Here is a 21,350-nt window from a genome sequence, read left to right as displayed (position 1 = left end):
TTAAATTCTAACCCTCTGCAAGAGCAGCACACACTCCACTGATCCATCTCTCCAGCTCAATACTTGTTATCTTCTATATAACCTTCTATCTGAATGTTATGGAGGTTGTTATGAAAATACAAGGTATAAAAATATGTACTAGCACTGAGTCATAGATGAGCAGAAGCATTCAACTTTGGTATAGTGAAGACAAAGTTGCACATTATCTTTTTAATGCAGCTGCATTGTCTTTACATTTGGTATAAATGTATTGTGAGACTAAGTACTAATGGAAATTATCTTCAATATCTTCCTGTAGCCTGGTATTGATCCTGAAGTAAGAAGGAGGCTGGGAGAGGCTGCAGTCAGAGCTGCGAAGGCTGTCAACTATGTGGGAGCAGGTGTGTTAAAACTTCCTTGTGAAAATTGTATTTGTTTCAGGAGATTAGAGGGACATAAATCAGGCTCCCTTGATGTTTTAACCATATCTACAGTAAGAAATATACTTTTAAGAAAAAAGCATTCTCCTAATCAGTTCTTAGCCTAATCAGATATGTAAAAGTTTGATACTTCCTATTCTTTTTTTTTTTTTTTTTTTTTTTATTAACTTGAGTATTTCTTATATACATTTCAAGTGTTATTCCCTTTCCCGGTTTCCGGACAAACATCACCCTCCCCCCTCCCCTTCCTTATGGGTGTTCCCCTCCCAAACCTCCCCCCATTGCCACCCTCCCCGCATAGTCTAGTTCACTGGGGGTTCAGTCTTAGCAGGACCCAGGGCTTCCCCTTCCACTGGTGCTCTTACTAGGATATTCATTGCTACCTATGGGGACAGAGTCCAGGGTCAGTCCATGTATAGTCTTTAGGTAGTGGCTTAGTCCCTGGAAGCTCTGGTTGCTTGACATTGTTGTACTTTTGGGGTCTCGAGCACCTTCAAGCTCTTCCAGTTCTTTCTCTGATTCCTTCAACGGGGGTCCTATTCTCAGTTCAGTGGTTTGCTGCTGGCATTCGCCTCTGTATTTGCTGTATTCTGGCTGTGTCTCTCAGGAGCGATCTACATCCGGCTCCTGTCGGTCTGCACTTCTTTGCTTCATCCATCTTGTCTAATTGGGTGGCTGTATATGTATGGGCCACCTGTGGGGCAGGCTCTGAATGGGTGTTCCTTCAGTCTCTGTTTTAATCTTTGCCTCTCCCTTCCCTGCCAAGGGTATTCTTTTTCCTCATTTAAAGAAGGAGTGAAGCATTCACATTTTGATCATCCGTCTTGAGTTTCCTTTGTTCTAGGGATCTAGGGTAATTCAAGCATTTGGGCTAATAGCCACTTATCAATGAGTGCATACCATGTATGTCTTTCTGTGAGTGGGTTAGCTCACTCAGGATGATATTTTCCAGTTCCAACCATTTGCCTACGAATTTCATAAACTCGTTGTTTTTGATAGCTGAGTAATATTCCATTGTGTAGATGTACCACATTTTCTGTATCCATTCCTCTGTTGAAGGGCATCTGGGTTCTTTCCATTTTCTGGCTATTATAAATAAGGCTGCGATGAACATAGTGGAGCACGTGTCTCTTTTATATGTTGAGGCATCTTTTGGGTATATGCCCAAGAGAGGTATGGCTGGATCCTCAGGCAGTTCAATGTCCAATTTTCTGAGGAACCTCCAGACTGATTTCCAGAATGGTTTTACCAGTCTGCAATCCCACCAACAATGGAGGAGTGTTCCTCTTTCTCCGCATCCTCGCCAGCATCTGCTGTCCTCTGTGTTTTTGATCTTAGCCATTCTCACTGGTGTGAGGTGAAATCTCAGGGTTGTTTTGATTTGCATTTCCCTTATGACTAAAGATGTTGAACATTTCTTTAGGTGTTTCTCAGCCATTCGGCATTCCTCAGCTGTGAATTCTTTGTTCAGCTCTGAACCCCATTTTTTAATAGGGTTATTTGTTTCCCTGCGGTCTAACTTCTTGAGTTCTTTGTATATTTTGGATATAAGGCCTCTATCTGTTGTAGGATTGGTAAAGATCTTTTCCCAATCTGTTGGTTGCCGTTTTGCCCTAACCACAGTGTCCTTTGCCTTACAGAAGCTTTGCAGTTTTATGAGATCCCATTTGTCGATTCTTGATCTTAGAGCATAAGCCATTGGTGTTTTGTTCAGGAAATTTTCTCCAGTGCCCATGTGTTCCAGATGCTTCCCTAGTTTTTCTTCTATTAGTTTGAGTGTGTCTGGTTTGATGTGGAGGTCCTTGATCCACTTGGACTTAAGCTTTGTACAGGGTGATAAGCATGGATCGATCTGCATTCTTCTACATGTTGCCCTCCAGTTGAACCAGCACCATTTGCTGAAAATGCTATCTTTCTTCCATTGGATGGTTTTGGCTCCTTTGTCAAAAATCAAGTGCCCATAGGTGTGTGGGTTCATTTCTGGGTCTTCAATTCTGTTCCATTGGTCTATCTGTCTGTCTCTGTACCAATACCATGCAGTTTTTATCACTATTGCTCTGTAATACTGCTTGAGTTCAGGGATAGTGATTCCCCCTGAAGTGATACTTCCTATTCTATTTCAAGGTAAGATGAATGAATTGTTTTTCTTTTGAGCTAAGAGTTGAAGCTAGGCCTCACATATTCTGGTCAAGAGCTTTACCGTGAAGGTACCCTAAAGGTCTTTAAGAGTGGTTTTTAGATCACAGCAAAACTGAACAGAAAGCCAAAGTTGTATTTATACCTAGCCTGCCCCATCACAGCCTCTAGCTGTGTTAGCATTCCCAGACCAGAGTCAGACCATGTGTGCACTTGCATGGTTCACACCCGACCCTAGTCCATGGGGTTGTACAGCCTATGAGTTTTGAGAAATGTGTAATGAAAGGGGCCGCCTCCTGCATTAATAGTGTCACACAGAGTAGTTTCACTGAATAAATATCCTCTCTGCTCTCTCTGTGCATCCCTTCCTGGGCATTAAACACCAGCAGCCATCATTCTTTATATAGCCTTCGTGTACTATTGCACGAACTTAAACAACTGGAATCATGCAATGTGAATCCTTCACAGAGTGGTCCTTTCTCCTTAGGGCCAGGTATATTTAATTTTCCTCCATGTCATCTCATAGTTTGATATTTTTTTCTTTCTTTTTTTTATTGGACATATCTATTTACATTTCAAATGTTATTCCCTTTCCCAGTTTCCTGTCCATAAGCCCCCTATCCCCTCCCCCATTAGGGTGTTCCCCCCATCCACCCCTCCTTTAACCCCCCCAACATTCCCCTGCACTGGGGGTCCAACGTTGGCAGGACCAAGGGCTTCCCCTTCCCCTGGTGCCCCAACAAGGCTATTCTCTGCTACATATGCATTTGGAGCTCTAGGTCAGTCCATGTATAGTCTTTTGGTAGTGTTTTAGTCCCTGGAAGTTCTGGTTCATTGGCACTGTTGTTCTTATGGGGTTGCAAGTCCCTTCAGCTCCTTCAATTCTTTCTCAAATTTCCCCAAAGGGGGTCCTGTTCTCAGTTCAGTGGTTTGCTGCTACGTTCACCTCTGTATTTGACATGCTCTGGTTGTGTCTCTCAGGAAAGATCTATATCCGGTTCCTGTCGGCCTGCACTTCTTAGCTTCATCCATCTTGTCTAGTTTTGGTGGCTGTATATATATGGGCCTCATGTGGGGCAGGCTCTGAATGGCCATTCCTTCAGTCTCTGCTCTAAACTTTGCTTCCATATCTCCTCCTATGAATATTTTTGTTCCCCCATTTAAGGAGTGGAAGCATCCACATTTTGGTCATCCTTCTTGAGCTTCATGTGGTCTGTGGATTGCATCTTGGATAATTCAAGCTTTTGGGCTTATATCCACTTATCAGTGAGTGCATACCATGTATATTTTTCTGTGATTGGGTTACCTCACTCAGGATATTTTCTAGTTCATTCCATTTGCCTATGAATTTCATGAAGTCATTGTTTTTGATAGCTGAGTAATACTCCATTGTGTAGATATACCACATTTTCTGTATCCATTCCTCTGTTGAAGGGCATCTGGGTTCTTTCCAGCTTCTGGTTATTATAAATAAAGCTGTTATGAACATAGTGGAGCATGTGTCTTTGTTATATGTTGGGACATCTTTTGGGTATATGCCCAAGAGAGGTATAGCTGGGTCCTCAGGTAGTACTATGTCCAATTTTCTGAGGAACCTCCAGATTGATTTCCAGAGTGGTTCTACCAGTTTGCAATCCCAGCAACAATGGAGGAGTTGTTCCTCTTTCTTTACATCCTCACCAGCATCTGCTGTCATCTGAGTCTTTTATCTTAGCCATTCTCACTGGTGTGAGGTGAAATCTCAGAGTTGTTTTGATTTGCATTTGCCTGATGACTAAAGATGTTGTATATTTCTTTAGGTGTTTCACAGCCATTCGGCATTCCTCAGCTGTGAATTCTTTGTTTAGCTCTGAACCCCATTTTTTAATAGGGTTATTTGTCTCCCTGCAGTCTAACTTCTTGAGTTTTTTGTATATTTTGGATATAAGCCCTCTATCAGTTGTAGGATTGGTAAAGATCTTTTCCTAACCTGTTGGTTGCCGTTTTGTCTTAATGACAGTGTCCTTTGCCTTACAGAAGCTTTGCAGTTTTATGAGGTCCCATTTGCCGATTCTTGATCTTAAAACATAAGCCATTGGTGTTTTGTTCAGGAAATTTTCCCCAGTGCCCATGTGTTCGAGACTCTTCCCCACTTTTTCTTCTATTAGTTTGAGTGTATCTGGTTTGATGTGGAGGTCCTTGATCCACTTGGACTTAAGCTTTGTACATGGTGATAAGAATCGATCAATCTGCATTCTTCTACATGTTGACCTCCAGTTGAACCAGCACCATTTGCTGAAAATGCTATCTTTCTTCCATTGGATGGTTTTAGCTCCTTTGTCAAAGATCAAATGACCATAGGTGTGTGGGTTCATTTCTGGGTCTTCAATTCTATTCCATTGGTCTATCTGTCTGTCTCTGTACTAATACCACGTAGTTTTTATCACTATTGCTCTATAATACAGCTTGAGGTCAGGGATGATGATTCCCCCAGAAGTTCTTTTATTGTTGAGGATAGTTTTAGCTATCCTGGGTTTTTTGTTATTCCAAATGAATTTGCAAATTGCTCTTTCTAACTCTATGAAGAAGTGAGTAGGAATTTTGATGGGGATTACACTGAATCTGTAGATTCCTTTGGCAAAATGGCCATTTTTACTATATTAATCCTGCCAATCCATGAGCATGGGAGATCTTTCCCTCTTCTGAGATCTTCAATTTCTTTCTTCAGAGACTTGAAGTTCTTGTCATACAGATCTTTCACTTGCTTGGTTAAAGTCACACCGAGGTACTTTATATTATTTGGGTCTATTGTGAAGGGTGTCGTTTCCCTAATTTCTTTCTTGGCTTGTTTCTCTTTTGTGTAGAGGAAGGCTACTGATTTATTTGAGTTAATTTTATACCCAGCCACTTTGCTGAAGTTGTTTATCAGCTTTAGTAGTTCTCTGGTGGAACTTTTGGGATCACTTAAATATACTATCATATCATCTGCAAATAGTGATATTTTGACTTCTTCTTTTCCAATCTGTATCCCTTTGACCTCCTTTCGTTGTCTGATTGCTCCGGCTAGAACTTGGAGAACTATACTGAATAAGTAGGGAGAGAGTGGGCAGCCTTGTCTAGTCCCTGATTTTAGTGAGATTTCTTTGAGTTTCTCTCCATTTAGTTTGATGTTGGCTACTGGTTTGCTGTATATGGCTTTTATTATGTTTAGGTTTGGGCCTTGAATTCCTGATCTTTCCAGGACTTTTATCATGAAGGGGTATTGAATTTTGTCAAATGCTTTCTCAGCATCTAATGAAATGATTATGTGGTTTTTTTATCTTTGAGTTTGTTTATATAATGGATTATATTGATGGATTTCCATATATTGAACCATCATTGCATCCCTGGGTTGAAGCCTACTTGATCATGATGCGTTCTTGGATTCGGTTGGCAAGAATTTTATTGAGTATTTTTGCGTCAATATTCATAAGGGAAATTGGTCTGAAGTTCTCTTTCTTTATTGGGTGTTTGTGTGGTTTAGGTATAAGAGTAATTGTGGCTTCATAGAAGGAATTCGGTAGGGCTCCATCTGTTTCAATTTTGGTACCGGCAGCTGACTGTGTCTATATTCCTGTGTCCAGAGGCACTATGCAATTTTTTTCTTGGACCAGGGGTGGGCAGAGGTGGGCAGAAGTGGCAGTCTGTCCTGCAGTCTCAGGATGGTCTGCACTTCTGGGTGTTCAGCTGTCTTCCCTATGGGATTTAGGTGCAAGGAGCTGTGGGATGGGATCAGTTCAGTTCTAGGCACAGCCAGAAACCAGAAGTGCCCTGTCCCAGAGGACTTCTGCCTCAGCGTGTCCTGAGTCCACCAGGCAGGTCACTTGCAGAAAAGTTGGTTTTATCTCTGCTCTCAGGTGTGTAGGCGCTTCTGGTGACTGTCTTTCAGCTCTAGGCGCAGGCAGGAATCAGAAGGGTCCTGCCCCTGATTGTTCCTAGGGTCTCTGTGCCCAGGGGGCACAGCTGCCACTAGGTGACTTCCTCTTGGGTCAGGAGTGTGGGCAGAGGGTAGTCTCCTCTGATTTCTCAGGAGTGTCCTTACTTCTGAGGGTCCAGCTCTCTCCCCCACGGGATTTGGGTACAGGGAGCTGTTTAACTGGTAACTTTGATATTTATTTCTTACTGTTCTAAATAATATGCCATGTCTGTATAACTTATCCATTGATAAGCTTCGTTACTTCCAATTTTTGGCAATTACAGATAAAGTTACTATAAATATTCATACATAGAATTTTGTGTGGGTATAAATTTTCATTTTATTTATAAATGCAAAGGATTATAATTGTTAGATCATGATACAAATATATTTATTTTAAAAGAAACTTCTGTCTTCCAGAATGTACTGTTTTACATTCCCATTAATAATTTACAGTTCAAGCTGAGTACTGTCATTCCTCCATTCTCCTGAATTGTTAACTCAACAGTTGATTCAGTTGTTTTACTTTTTTAAAGATTTATCTTTACGTGTACCATTAGTTTGCCTGAATGTATGTGTGCACACTTAGTGTGTGCCTAGTGCCGCAGAGGCCAGAAGAGCATGTTGATCCCTGGACCTGGGTTTACAGATGGTTGTGACCCACCATGTGGGTGTGGGGAATCCAACTGGGATCCTGTGCAGGAGCAGCCAGTCCTGTTCACCCTGGGCTCTCTCTCTTGTCCCCTGATTGGTGTGTATGTGTGTGTGTGTGTGTGTGTGTGTGTGTGTGTGTGTGTGTGTGTGTGTGTGTGTGTGTATGTAGTGCTAGAGAGACAGAGTGACAGAGATTGTTCAGATGGTCAGTTTCTTGTTCCTTCTGAGGAATTGGTATTGGTCTGTTTCGTCATGATTACTGAGTTCATGAGTATAGAGTTACTGATAATATTCCTTTAGGTCTGGCTGTGCTTTCTCATACCGGCTACATGGAAGGCTCTGGGCTCAACCCCCAGCACCAACAGGGAAAGGGCAACGTCCCCTTTAACTGTCCTGAGACCTGCTGATGTTCTTACTCTATTCCAACAGTCATTTCTGTTCTCTCCTTCCCTCAGCCTGGCTAAATGCTGCTGATTTTATTGATCTTTTCAAGGGACTCTGTTTTTTATTTTTTTATTTATTTTTTTTTTGGTTCTTTTTTTCGGAGCTGGGGACCGAACCCAGGGCCTTGCGCCTTGCGCTTCCTAGGCAAGCGCTCTACCAACTGAGCTAAATCCCCAACCCCCTTGTTTTTTATTTTTTATCTTTCTCTACTGATTTTTATAATTTTGTGATATCTTATTTTATTTCTTCTCTCTCTGTGTGTGTACATTTCTTTGTTATTTTTTAATTAGCCAGTCTAACTGGATGAGCTATAAACTTACTGTGTTTTGATTCCAATCTTTCTAGCCTCAATCTTTTCTCTAACCATTCCTTTGAGTCTGTCCTCGCCTAGCTACTGTGAACGATGCTATCCTAAGCCTAGATAACTGCAGCTGGGACCTGTGCTCACGTGTGCACAGGTGTGCCACACCTCACGAGAGGAGATCAGGGGTGACTTTGGAGAGTCAGTTTTCTTCTTCACCATGTGACCTCCAAAGACTGACCTCAGGTCACCAGGCAAGGCAGCAAGCCTTCTGAGCCGTTTCTCAAGGCCTCCGTCATAATTTGTATTGTTTGACTTACATTATTGTATTACTGGATTTAATTTGATATACTCTTTCTTCCTTTTTTCAGCTATAAATTTATGTGCATGGTCTCTGTTACATTCATCTTAATCATGTTTTCATTTAATATAAATATATTTACACTAGTATATTTATTAAATAAATATTACATTAGATATAAATTAGTAAACTTATATAAAATATGATATAGATATAATATATTAATTTATAGTAATTATGATATAAATACAGTATATATCTAATATAAGTATCTATTAAATTTCCTTAATATAAAAATATTTCATTTAATATAAAATACGTTTCCAGGTATGTGTCTGATCTTGGCTTCTAGTTTAGCACCATTTTCTTCTGCAAGCAAATGTTATTGATACTGTTTTTATTGTTACAGTTATTAATGCATTTGTAAAATCAGTGGGTTCCCCTGTGATTTTCCACATGTGATGCTTTTGATAATCTTCACTCTTCCTCTGCCTTCTCTCTACTTCATTCCCTGCTTGAGTTCCTGCTCCATCCCTAAGAGCCCCATTTTCAGGCCCTGCTATGCACTGGCTCCCTCGCCTGCTTTATTTACAGTCCGGGATCACTTGTCCAGGGGTGGCACTGCCTAGGGTGTGCTGGGCCCTCCCACACCAATCCAGAAAATGCATCGCCGATGCGCCCACAGTCGACAAAGACAACTCGCCTGAAGTTGCCTCTTCTCTGGTGGCTCTAGGTTCTGTCACGCCCACAAAAATTAACTGGCACGAGGTGAAAGTAATATTAGGGTCTACCTCGCCTGCAGGCTCTGTCACATTTATTTTTAAATGGAGTGTTTGGACGTTTGCTGCATATGTGTTTACAGTTTTGTGTACATGGCGATTGGTCTGTTGTAGTATCTACATATTCATTCACAGTCAGGTTTATTCTTGATGACGTGTACCAGTTCTTGATTCGTTGTTTTCTTCTGGCTGTTCTCAATATTTATGTTCATGTCTTTCTGCTTTGTTGTTATTAGGGGCTTGTTGTAATTAGGCAGTCTATGAGTTCAAGGCCAGCCTGGTGTACATAGTTCCAGGATAGCCAGAATTATGTAGAGAGATCGTGTCTCAAATAAATAAGTAGGAAAATAGGTAGGTAGGTAGGTAGATAGATAGATAGATAGATAGATAGATAGATAGATAGATAGATAGATAGATCTTTTATAATACTGAGCTATTAGCCATGAGTGTCTTTATCTTATGCCTGTATTGGCAGGCCTTTATTTCTCCTTTGATTCTGAATGATTATTTTTCTCGATAACACTCTCCCACTGGCAGTTATTTCTGAGTCTAAAATACAGCATTCCATAGCTGGCATGGGAATTCCTTTAATTCCAGTACCTAGGAGGCAGAGACAGGCAGATCTCTGTTGAGTTTGAGGCCAGCCTGATCTGCAGATCGAGTTCCAGGACAACCAGGGCTACACAGAAAAACCCACTCTTTTAAAAACACAAAAAACAACCAAACCAAACAAAATAAAATACAGCATTCCATATCCTCCTGGGCTTCAGAGTTTCAGAGAAATCTGTTATGGGTTTCTCCTCATAACTGCTGTGGTATCTCTCCCTTGCATCTCTGAGGTCCCTTTGCTTCTGGCAGTTTGACAACCATGTAGAGAGGTTCCTTTCTGGTCCTGTGTAATGGAGCTCTGATTACCTCCTGTACTTGCATGTCCATGCCTCCCATGTCTTGAGAAGTGCTGCTTTTCACAGTGCCTTCCCTTCCACCATCTTTTTGCTTCTTCTTGCTTATCCACCAAGAGGGTTGCCCATGGCATTAGCCTGCATTGTGGCTCCTGTGTTGTCATGCCACCTGCTGCTGGTGTCTCGGAGCCCTGCGTAGGCTGTGGTCTGTGCTTTCTTGTTTTGTTATTACAGAACATTCTAATCCACCGACTTGCCCTTTAAGCCCTAGTATTCTTTCTTTTATTTGATCTCATCTCATGATTCTTTAAACTGGGCTGTTTTCCTGTTTTGTTTTGTTTCTCTGGTTTGTATTTGGTTCTGAGAAAGAGGCTCACAGGGTAGCTCAGACACAGTGTGTGGTGATCCTTGCTCAGTCTCTCTGACGCTGAAACTACGGGCGAGCCCCTCCAAGCCTGGGCCCACTGAGCTTTCTTTCTTTCTTTTTAAAAATTATTTATTCATTTTAGACTTAAAGGTGTTTTGTCCAAATGTGTGTCTGGGTACCACGTGCATGCCCGGTGCCCTCAGAAGCCATACAAAGGTGTCAGATCTCCTGTGACTGTAATTACAGACCGCTGTGAATCACCATGTGAGTACTGAGACTAACTCCTGAATCTTCTGGAAAAACAGTCAGTTCTCCTAACCACCGAGCTCTACTCTGTACCCTTTTGAAATTTTACTTACTCAGCTTTCATTTCCAAGATTTCTGTTTGGTTCTTTTTCAGAATTTTATTGAATTCTTCTTTCATGCTCCATAATTCCATGCCTTTAATTTCTTCAGCAATTCATGTGAATTTGGTGGCAATTTCAGGATCAATCATTTGCATTTTTAGTCACTTAGTCCATCCTCTTCTGTGTCTTTGGGCTCCTTGTCTAGGGTGTTGCCGGCTAGCATTTGAGGAGTCTGTTGTTTTCTGTTCATATTTGTTGTGTTCTATGTTGAGTTAGCCCACATCTGGTAACTAAGTACCTTACACATTTATTCAGAGACGTCTTCTCTCAACAATGTGTCCACATTGCTTTGTGTCCTGTTACCCTTAATCACAAGTGACTTCTTACTGTCAGTTGGCTTCTTTTGCTCATGGCTAGTGGTATTTGATACAGAGTATTTTGTATTGGAGCCCAAGTCACCGGCTTTCTATGTAGGTCTACAGGGTGGAGATACTGTGGAATCTGAGGTATATATATATGCTAGACATCTGTACATGTGTGTGCACACGTGTGTGTATGCATACGTGTGTGTATGCATACATGTGTGTGTGTGTGTGTGTGTGTTACCACAGATGTGCCAGTCACATGTGGTCTAAAGTGAGTGGAGGCCATTCCTTGCCGTGCTGCTGTAGGGTGAATGACTAGGAATGGGGCCTTGGACTTCCCCACTTGTGCTCACTGTGGCGTCATCATCAGCGGTAGGGGTGGTGTATGATGAGTCAGTATTAGGTTAAAGCATTGTCAAGCATGATGGTTAACATAGATTGTCAACTACTCAGGATCCAGAATCACCAAAGAGACTAGGCAGATGGGCCTCAGAAGGGTTACCTAGGTCAAGTTCACCGAGATTAAGTTAATTGAGGTGGGAGATCCCACCTCACTCAGTGACCAGTATTCATCCTCCCTTCTTCCTGCCGATTTACAAAATATGACAGTCACCATTGCATTGCCTGGTCAGACTCTCCCTCTGACCTCTGAGCTCAAATAAATCCCTCTGTCCTTTTATTGCTTTGATCAGGGATTGTCACAGCAACAGGGAAAGGAACGAATACATGAGGATTCGGGGAGAAGTATATCCTGGTTGGGCTGGGGCAGCTCTGTGCCACAACACCCATTCAGCATGGTCACTGCCCCAGGCTCTAGCTCCATCGTGACAGAGAAGAAAACAGCAGTAATAGTAATGACATAGTAACAACCAGACACAGAAATGCTGCAGCAGCTAAGAGCTTTTCCTAGCACAATACGAATAACAGAAGAGAGAGACACAAAGATAATGTGACATGTATTAGTTGATAAATATGGGAATAATAAAATTATTATTTTATTTGGGTTGTTGGTTTTACTTTCTTGAGTTCTTTATACTTTTTGGATATTAGCCTCCTGTCAGATGTAGGATTCTCCTATTCTGTGGCCAGCTGTTTTGTCCTACTGACAGCATCCTTTGCCTTACAGAAGCTTTGCAGTTTCATAAGGGTCCCATTTACTAATTTACTAATTGTTGATCTTAGAGCCTAAGCATTGGTGTTCTGTTCAGGAAGTTATCTCATCGTACCAATATAATCAAGGCTGTTCCCTGCTTTCTCTTCTGTCTGGTCTTTCTCTTCTTAGGTCTGGCCTCAGTGAGAGGATGTGCTTAGTCCTGAGGAGACTTGATGTGCCAGGCCAGATTGGATCAGGGCTGGGGGCGCAGGGCTCTGAGGAAAAGGGGCTCTCAGGACTGGGAAGAAAGGGAGGGGGCTGCAATTTGGATATTAAGTGAATAAATAATTAATAAAAATATAGAGACCAATAAAAATGATTTTATTAGTTAAAAAACAATAAAACAAAAATATTTTTTAAAGAATGAAAAATGTAGGAAAAACCTTTGTTTTGAGACCGGGTCTCACCATACAGCTCAGGCTGACCTGGAACTTACTATGTAGACCAGGCTAACTCCCAACTCAGAGAGATTTATCTGCCTTTGCCTCCCAGGTGCTGGGATTCAAGGTGTACAAGTCTAGACAATAAGATTTCAGAAGTGCTAAATGAAAACAGGAAAAAGGAGACCAAATTAAAATAAAAACTGGGGGCGCGAGGTGTGCGTTACCTTCAGCATTTCAGAGGGAAGAATGGAGAGGAAAGACAGGCAGGAAAATAAGGAGGAAAGATCCAATTACAAGCTTTTAGAGGGGAAAATTGCATGTTAACAAGAGAAAAGAGTAAGCAAAATCTGTACCTGCTCGAGCTCCTGCCTGCCTGTGGCCTGGGGTTACTGACAGCATCGGAAGCACTGGGATTTTATCACCAGGACACACACTGTCCTTCTCTGAAGTGGTGGTGCGGGCATTTCCCCGGAGTGCAGACCTCATGAGCTGTGAGAGTAACCAATGAGAAAAGCCAGACTGCAGTATAACTAATCCCCAGACGTGGGTCCTTCATAACCACACAAGATTAAAGCCCAGCAAGAGAACACTTTGAATGTGTAACTCTATACCACACATAAGCGTCTATTTGTTTATATCTAAGATAATTTCTATAATAACTAATCTTTAGCAGTGTGGTTTGAACGAGAGTGTCTCCACCAGGCGCCATGTTCACCAGGTCCCTAGCTGGTGGTGCTGTTTGGGTAGGTTTAGGAAGCGTGGCCTTACCGGAGGAAGTGTGTCACAGAGGGCAGGCTTTCAGGTCTCAAAGCCTCGGGCCATGCCCAGTGCTCTCTCTGTGCTGCACTTGTGGTTCCAGATGTGAGGCCTCAGCCTCCTGCTCCAGCTGCCATATTTGCCACCTGGCACCCTTCGGAGCTGTAAGCCCAGGTACGGTCTTCTGAGTTGCTCTGGTCATGGTGCTCCATCACAGCAGCAGAGAAGGAGTGAGTGGGAGCGCAGCCTGCTCTGATGGGATTGGGTCAGGCACCCACACCGAGGGAGCGTGCATGGGGGCTGTGCCGGATCACACTCCTGCACTCCAAAATGTAGCTCCTAAGTTTTTTCATGCAACCGTGTGCCCTTTTCTCAACCTTTGTTCCCTTACTGTCCTGGACCAGGTTTTGTCCCAGCACAGAGCTCTCAGCACTTGTGCTTCAGAATCTTCCCCTCATTCTCAAACCAGCTCTGAAGGCCAATGCCCATTGCATGTGCATAACCTTTGCTGCAGGTTCCTGATCCAGAACAATGTTAGGGCCTTTGACTCCCAAAACAGTAAACTCAGACAAGATATTCTCGTGATAGCCCTAAAGATGTTACGCTGCTGAATTTTCATGTCTTGCAAGATTTTAGGTATTACATGTGTATAGACTGCCCTGAGGCCTGTGCTAACTGCTTCCTTGGTCTGGCCCTTCAGTTTTCTCCTTTACCCTCCCTTAGGTGCACTGTGGGCCATTTGCCTAAAGCTCTCTTCTCACCGTTTGCTCCCCAAACTTCTGGACCTTGTCAAGTGTCTGTTTGCAGCTAAATTCATCACCTCATCGTCACAAGTTCAAGAACATCTGCTCCCTGGTTGTTTTGATTCTGTTCCCTAGAGAAGTGGCTGATTATGTATTTATAATTTCATTTCTGTTTCTCATTGCTAAGGAGTCATCTGTAGCCCAGAATATGATCTTTGCCAGTTTGAGAATATTTTCTACCATTGTGGTTCATAGGTGACAATTTACCTATTTGATTGACGGTGCCGTTCACCTTTAAGAATATGTCCTTGCTAATTATCGGCCTTCTGGATCTGCCTAATCGGATAGAACGTTGTCATTTTTAACTCCTATGATGAATTTATCTATGTCTCCTTGTTCTCGGGCTTTGCCACACGTATTCAGACATTGTTAGGCACTTTTGCAGGTCTGACCCCTTTACCATTTTTATACTCTTTATATAATCACTATGTAATATAAAGATGATAATGATAACGTTGCCTCTGGAGTGTGATCTGTCTCAAATAGCTACTCCTGCTGTCTTTGGTGTGTGTATGAAGTACCTTTCTTCTATATTTTTTCTTTAAGTGAGTTAAGTTTTTAAATTAAAGATGACTTTCTTGTAAACAGTATACAGTTGGGTCCTTTTTATTCTCTTACTTGGATTCTGTCTTCTGTTGGTATGGGACTATCGGACTCTTCAGTGGTTGCTGCTACCACTCAGGTGATGTCTGCCGTGCTCAGGGCTGTTCGCCACCTGCTGCCTTTGCTCTTCATTCTTGTTCTTGTCCTTCCCTCAGTTTCTTCCTTCCATGCTTTTCCCTTGCTCAGGTCTGTTACTTTCATGGTTTACTGAGCATTTATAGGACTTTCCCCTTTCCCCTAACATTATTAGTTAGTATCCCAAGTCTCACAATATGCATTCAAATGAATCCTAGTTCACTTTCAGATGATGGGCTTAGGCCAGTCAGATGCACTCGTCATTGCAGCCTGACCATCTGAGCTCAGCCCCAGGATCCACAGTGGAAGGAGAGGACTGACCCCCAAAGTCATCTTCCAACCTCCACATGTGTCATGTATGTGTCTCCACTCATATTCACACACACACACACACACACACACACACACACACACACACACACACACTCAATAAATAAATAAAACTTAAAAAGTCTTACCATATCACAGCATAAGCATAGGTACTTTATAATAATAATCAGGCGTCTCTAACTCCTCCCACTTGTCCCTTCTGTTACTGTTGTCATGCAATATTGTTGCAGAAGCACACATACGGGGACATACCTAATCGTAACCAATCTTCATTTCTGCTATTTTAAACTGTTAAATCAACTAGCAGTCAATCAGAGAAAATGAACTAAGAATCCATCCTCCTCTCGCCTCGGTATTTATGATTATTCCTTTATATAGACACACATCTCTTACAGGGCAGGGATAATGGTCATAGTCATTTGACAAAATGAGCTCTCCTATACCTAAAATAATCACAGTATTGTGTAAACTTAAGCCTAATAAAACTGAAGGACATTTGCCTACACTCGGGTCTGGGATCCACCCCAAGCACTTAAAAAAAAAAAAATCCAGAAGTGTTGCAGCTCTTAGTATAGCCTACCGATGCCGACGGACTTGGCCTCGGCATATGGCTTGGACACCGAGTGCTGGAAGGCCGTCCAGTGTTCCTGACAAACGGACTTCTCTTATTGGGGCAGGGGAGCCTGACATAAAAGATTACCATGGAGCTACAGCCCCACAACTCACAAGGACTTTAAGGGAGAGCTTGTGAGCCCACAGTGATCAGGGGAAGAAAGTTACGTCTTTGTCTAGAGTTGAAGTGAGGTGGGGCATCATCGTACAAGGCTTCTGGGGTAGGGATGCTGGGACAGTGCCTCACAGTCCAAACGTGTTCTCATTACCGCAGCAGGCACCCCTATATAATTTGGGCTCAGCGTTTGCTCAGGATTCTGGAGACATTTCCCATTGCCAACATTTCATACGGTTCTCTATTCTAATTGGAGACTCATTTGCTGCTGAAAATACGGTGTTTTCTTAATGAAACGCAGATTATGTACCACACACGAAGTCCGCTGCAGTTAGATCGATGTACTGCATCATAGAAAATATTTTATAAACATTTTTAAAAGTATATTTAAATCATATCTGTATCTTTCTCCGTGTGTGGGTGTTCTGCCTGCGTGCATGCCTAGGCAGCACTCCTGTGGAGGCCAGAAGAGGACATCAGATGTCCATTAAGTCCCCTGTGGGACCTGGGACTGAACTGGTCAGGGGGATCTGGTGCTCTTAGCTGCTGAGCTGTCTTTCCAGCCCCCGCCCTAGCGAATCCTGATTTGCTGCTGACTGTATGCCACTGAAGTGTGACACTGTATCTTATCTCCCAGGAACTGTGGAATTCATTATGGACTCAAAGCACAATTTTTATTTCATGGAGATGAACACAAGGCTACAAGTGGAGCATCCGGTCACTGAGATGATCACGGGGACTGACTTGGTGGAGTGGCAGCTCAGGGTGAGAAGGTTTTCCTGGTAGATGTCAGTCCTGGGCTGTGGGGTGCCTAGCATGAGCGGTGCCTGGGAGCAGCCCCAGCACTACCAGAAATGAGGTCAGAGCTGTGAACGCACTGCGTTCCGGACTCCTCCTTACGCTGCTTTGGGTGGGACTCAGTTTTGTGGTTGTGATGCAGACAGGGAAATCGAAGATTTTTTTTTACAAAATTGCATCTGACATTGCAATGTTATTAGAACTTTAAGGACACAGAGTCCTAATTTGTAAATTATCTTCACCTCCCCTTGGGCCCTGGGCTGCAGGCAAGCCAGCCGTTTCACTGTATCTTGTTTTTCCACATGGCTCTCCTGGAACTCCCTTTGTATACCAGTATGTCCTCTGATGCACAGAGATCCTGACTGAGGTATTTAAGCCGTGCCACACCACCCCCTGTCTGCTCAACAACTTCTTAAAAATGGGGTTTTGTGGTTCAAACAGCTGAATTCAGGCTTCAGTACAGGTGGTCAGCAGGGTTCAGGGGCCAGGGAAGCAAACGTCAAAGCTCTCGGATACTTAGTAACTGTTTGAGGGTGATAAGGCAACAGGATTCCCAACTGAATGGTGCAGTTAGGACCGATCAGGGTGCAGTTAGGACCGGTCAGTCTCCCTGGTACTTGGATAGAAGCTAGTCTCAAGAGGGAAAATCCATTACAGATAAGCCAGTTCCAAAAGTCTGTGTGATAAGAGATAAGATGTCAGAGATAAGATAATGTCTTAAACTGTGAGATTCATGGCCAATACTTCTTTTCTTTTGCATAAGAAGACAATTAGAACTCTATTATCATATCAAAGTTTCATTTTGAAACATAGGAAGGAAAGGGATACTGGGAAACACAGTGCCTTCTGTAGCCAGGCTCTGAATGCAGAAGCTTGAGAAATTTCCCTGGTCTGGGTGTGTTGAGACGAACTGAGCCCAGTCAGGATAGACAAAGGCTGTGGTTTGAAACACCATAAACACACTGAATTCAGTTATTTCTAGTCTGGTTCTGTAGTACAGTTCCTGGCCTTTCCTGATAGCAGGTTCTGAGGGACGACATTATCTCTGTTGTAGGCTTACCTTTTCAGCTCAGAGTCATTAGGTTAAGTTACCTATAGTCTTTTTCTCCTGTGTCTATGTTGCTTTCGTGTGTGTGTGTGTGTGTGTGTGTGTGTGTGTGTGTGTGTGTGTGTGTGTATGTGTGTGTGTGTGTGTGTGTGTGTGTGTGTGTGTGTGATCTTGGGAAAAGTTTGTAAAGAGGGAGGAAGTGGCCACATAATCTCCATTAGCTTTTCCAAGTCATACTTATTAGGGAATGAAATGAATTGAATTGCCCTATGTGAGTCCAAATGCCAAGTATTTAGTAACAGTGAATGAACACAGTTCTACAGCTTGTGGTCTGGGGTCACACAGGCCTCCAGTTCTTTCTGCCTTAGGGTGTCATGCATTTGGTGGAGAGAGCAAAGGCTCAGATGGGCTGCTCACAGCCCTTGTCCTGGGTGTGAATGTAATTCAAACACCAAGTGAAAATACAAAGGTGTGTGGGGAACTGAGTATTATATCCCACATGGAAACAGTCTCACCAGTAAGAAACTTAGGGTTTCATGGTATTAAACACCAGTTCTTTCTCCACTGAAAACTCTAGAGCCCATGCTGACTCTTTTGTCTGATCCATATCTGTCTTACCTAGAACTGGGGATGGACAGCCACCTGTTTTACTTGACTGCTTCACAGACCCATTTGTCCAGGGTATAAGCAAGACCACTGACCTGCAGGTCTGTTCGCCAACTCTTACCAGCCACTTTCATAAAACGCACTATTTTGTCAACAGATTGCAGCAGGGGAAAAGATCCCTTTGAGCCAGGAAGAAATCCCTCTGCAGGGCCATGCCTTTGAGGCCAGAATCTATGCAGAGGATCCTGACAATAACTTCATGCCAGGAGCTGGACCATTAGTTCACCTCTCTACCCCTCCGCCAGACATGTCTACAAGGATCGAAACTGGAGTACGGCAAGGTAACATTAAGTAAGGTCAAAGCCAGCATTCTGATTAAACTCTTTTTTTTTTAATTTATTTTTTAAGATTTTATTTTATTGTGTATGAGTACACTGTGGCTGTCTTCAGACACACCAGAAGAGGGCATCAGATCTCATTACAGATGGTTGTGAGCCACCATGTGGTTGCTGGGATTTGAACTCAGGACCTCAGGAAGAGCAGTCAGTGCTCTTAACCACTGAGCCATCTCGCCAGCCCCTGATTAAACTCTTAATTTGTTACTTTTCTCTAAGATTGGCCATACTGTTTTGCCCAGACTGGCCTTCATCTTCAGGGCTCAAGTGAGTCTCCCACCCCAACCTGCCAATGAGTTAAAACTGTAGACCTCACCACCGTACCCAGGTGTAACCACATTATCACTGGCATGGTCAAGTTTTATTTTCTAATTACTTTGTGGATTGGTGCATGTGTGCACAGTGAGCATGTGTAGAACCTAGGATGTCATACAGGAGATTGAAGGTTTAGAAGCTCAGAGCGGAAATCAGTTTAATAAGAGAGGGTAGGACTTTGCCTTGACCTCCAAAGAAAGAAAGGAAGAAAAGACAGGCTGAAGAAAGCCTGCCTGTGTGTCGCTGAATCACATGAGGAAGTCTGAACTCTTGGTGACCAGTCCTTGTCAGATTTTGGACAAGTTTTTAAATCCCTCTGAGCCATGGAAATAAAATTGTGCCAAGGGCACCCGCCATGCAGGAATTGGAAGAACTGGGCGTGAGGTGACAGGAAAAATGTCTTCCTCGGCCTTGCTTCAATCCTCAGAGGTCTGGCATTGACAGCTTACAGTGTCTCTCGATTCCAGGAGATGAAGTCTCGGTGCATTACGACCCCATGATCGCAAAGCTGGTGGTGTGGGCCTCAGATCGCCAGTCAGCCCTGTCAAAACTGAGATACAGTCTTCATCAGTACAACGTGAGTGAGCTGAGGCCAGAGGCCCGGTGCTCGCACCTCCTCCCTACCCTCCTGTGTGTCAGACACAGGCGGTTCTTACAGGGCAGCTCCCAGGCACCAGTGTGTGTGGGCTTTGAGCTCATCCTTCTTTCTGTTGGAAAACAAAGGGTTGTAGAAATACAGCCACTGATGTCCCACAGCATTCCAGGGACATCCTAGCCATCTATAAATAAAGCCAACTATAGGATGAGTCTAATCAGATTTCTTTTTTTAAAAAAAATTTGATCTTCATTTTCATCCACTGGTCAGAGATAGGGTTTTGTTGTTGTTCTTGCTCTGTGTGTGTGTGTGTGTGTGTGTGTGGTGTGTGTGTGTGTGGTGTGTGTGTGTGGTGTGTGTGTGTGTGGTGTGTGTGTGTGTGGTGTGTGTGTGTGTGGTGTGTGTGTGGTGTGTGTGTGTGTGTGTGTGACATTAATTTTTGTGATGTATAAGTCCCAACCACCTTAATTTCACTTCATGGAAAAACACATGGAAAAACAAATTTATCATGTGTGATTAATCCGGGTAAAAGCTGTGATTTCTATGGCTCCTATCACTGTGGCCACACTTGCTATCCCTTCAGTGGACCAGTGTGGAAAAGTGCTCTTGGCTCCCCTTCAGCACGTCCTCACCCCACGGTGTGCTCACTGGCCTCCATCAGCTTCCTCAGGTTCATTGTTCCATTTAGACAGGGACACTCTGCCGTTCTCTGTCACCTTGGCCAGCCTCAGCCTCTGTCATGGCCCTTGGAAGGCAGGGGCTGCATTTGTTTTGCCTCTCACTGTCCCCAGAGCCAATGTCAGAGCCTGGTCCTTACAGCTGCTCAGAGAATGAATTAAGGGGACGTGGCTGGGTGAGCGAGCGCATGCACCCAAAGCTGTGGTTACTCCATCTTTAATCCTTTTACTGTTCCTTGAAGGGAGAATTAGAGATGGTGGTATTCCTTTTTTTAATCTTCATAGCCATGTGTGAACGTTGGGCTTCAGTGCTGGAAGAAGGTTCCTTTCAGGCTGTGTTCCCCTTCCCTCTCTTCTCTCACAGTCTGGCTTGCCTGTATTTGCAGGCTCCTATTTTGTGGAGTGTTCTAAATGAAAATCATTGGTCTCTTGCAAATAAATTTCATGTCTGTCTTTTAACTTTCATCGCTCTCCTAATGTAAGTCAATTAAACACCCCTCCCTGCCATGCCATGTCCCACATCCTGCTTCTCCTGTTAAACCACATTTTTGAAATGAAAGTCCAGATATGCCATGATAAATCCAGTGACAGTGAGTGTCGCCTTTCTGCACATGACACCTTAGAAGGTCATGGAGCAGACGCCTTCCTGAATATGTTGTTTTCTATGCTCAGCAGGAACCTGGTTTTGCTTCTCTTCCTAGATTGTTGGCTTGCGCACCAATGTGGACTTCCTGCTCCGGCTCTCCGGCCACTCAGAGTTTGAAGCTGGGAATGTACACACTGACTTCATCCCTCAACACCACAAGGACCTGCTGCCCACTCACAGCACCATAGCCAAGGAATCTGTGTGCCAGGCAGCCTTGGGGCTTATCCTCAAAGAGAAAGAAATGACCAGCGCTTTTAAACTCCACACTCAAGGTACAGAGCGCTCTTCTTCCCTTGCCGTGTTCTCTGAATCAGCAAGAAACATGCTTCTGTGTCTGCAACATTCTTGCCTTTTGGCTTCCAGTGACTGAATCTATTTTCTGATGATTTTTGGGGGGTTTTTCTTATTTTCTTTCCTTCTTTTTTCCTTCCTTCCTTCCTTCCTTCCTTCCTTCCTTCCTTCCTTCCTTCTTTCCTTCCTTCCTTTCCTTC

The 21,350-nt window shown here is 43.3% G+C and overlaps 1 protein-coding gene across 5 annotated transcripts in view; it reads left to right on the top strand.

The window, feature by feature from the left end:
* Positions 1–21,350, top strand: part of Mccc1 (methylcrotonyl-CoA carboxylase subunit 1) — a 52,022-nt gene that overhangs the window by 16,857 nt on the left and 13,815 nt on the right. For 3 of the 5 annotated variants that reach the window (XR_005500259.2, NM_001009653.1, XM_063281564.1), the window contains 5 exon segments: positions 299–380; positions 16,417–16,544; positions 18,389–18,572; positions 19,409–19,518; positions 20,915–21,131. Coding sequence is in view for 4 of the 5 variants with exons in the window: in NM_001009653.1 (NP_001009653.1) it covers positions 299–380; positions 16,417–16,544; positions 18,389–18,572; positions 19,409–19,518; positions 20,915–21,131 (721 nt within the window). In the remaining variant the exon portion in view is untranslated. 5 annotated transcript variants of the gene reach the window in all.

Source organism: Rattus norvegicus, chromosome 2 (genome assembly GCF_036323735.1).
Source record: "Rattus norvegicus strain BN/NHsdMcwi chromosome 2, GRCr8, whole genome shotgun sequence".
Lineage (NCBI taxonomy): Eukaryota > Metazoa > Chordata > Mammalia > Rodentia > Muridae > Rattus > Rattus norvegicus.
Note: the sequence above shows the minus strand (reverse complement) of the source record. Positions and strands in the feature narration are given on the sequence as shown.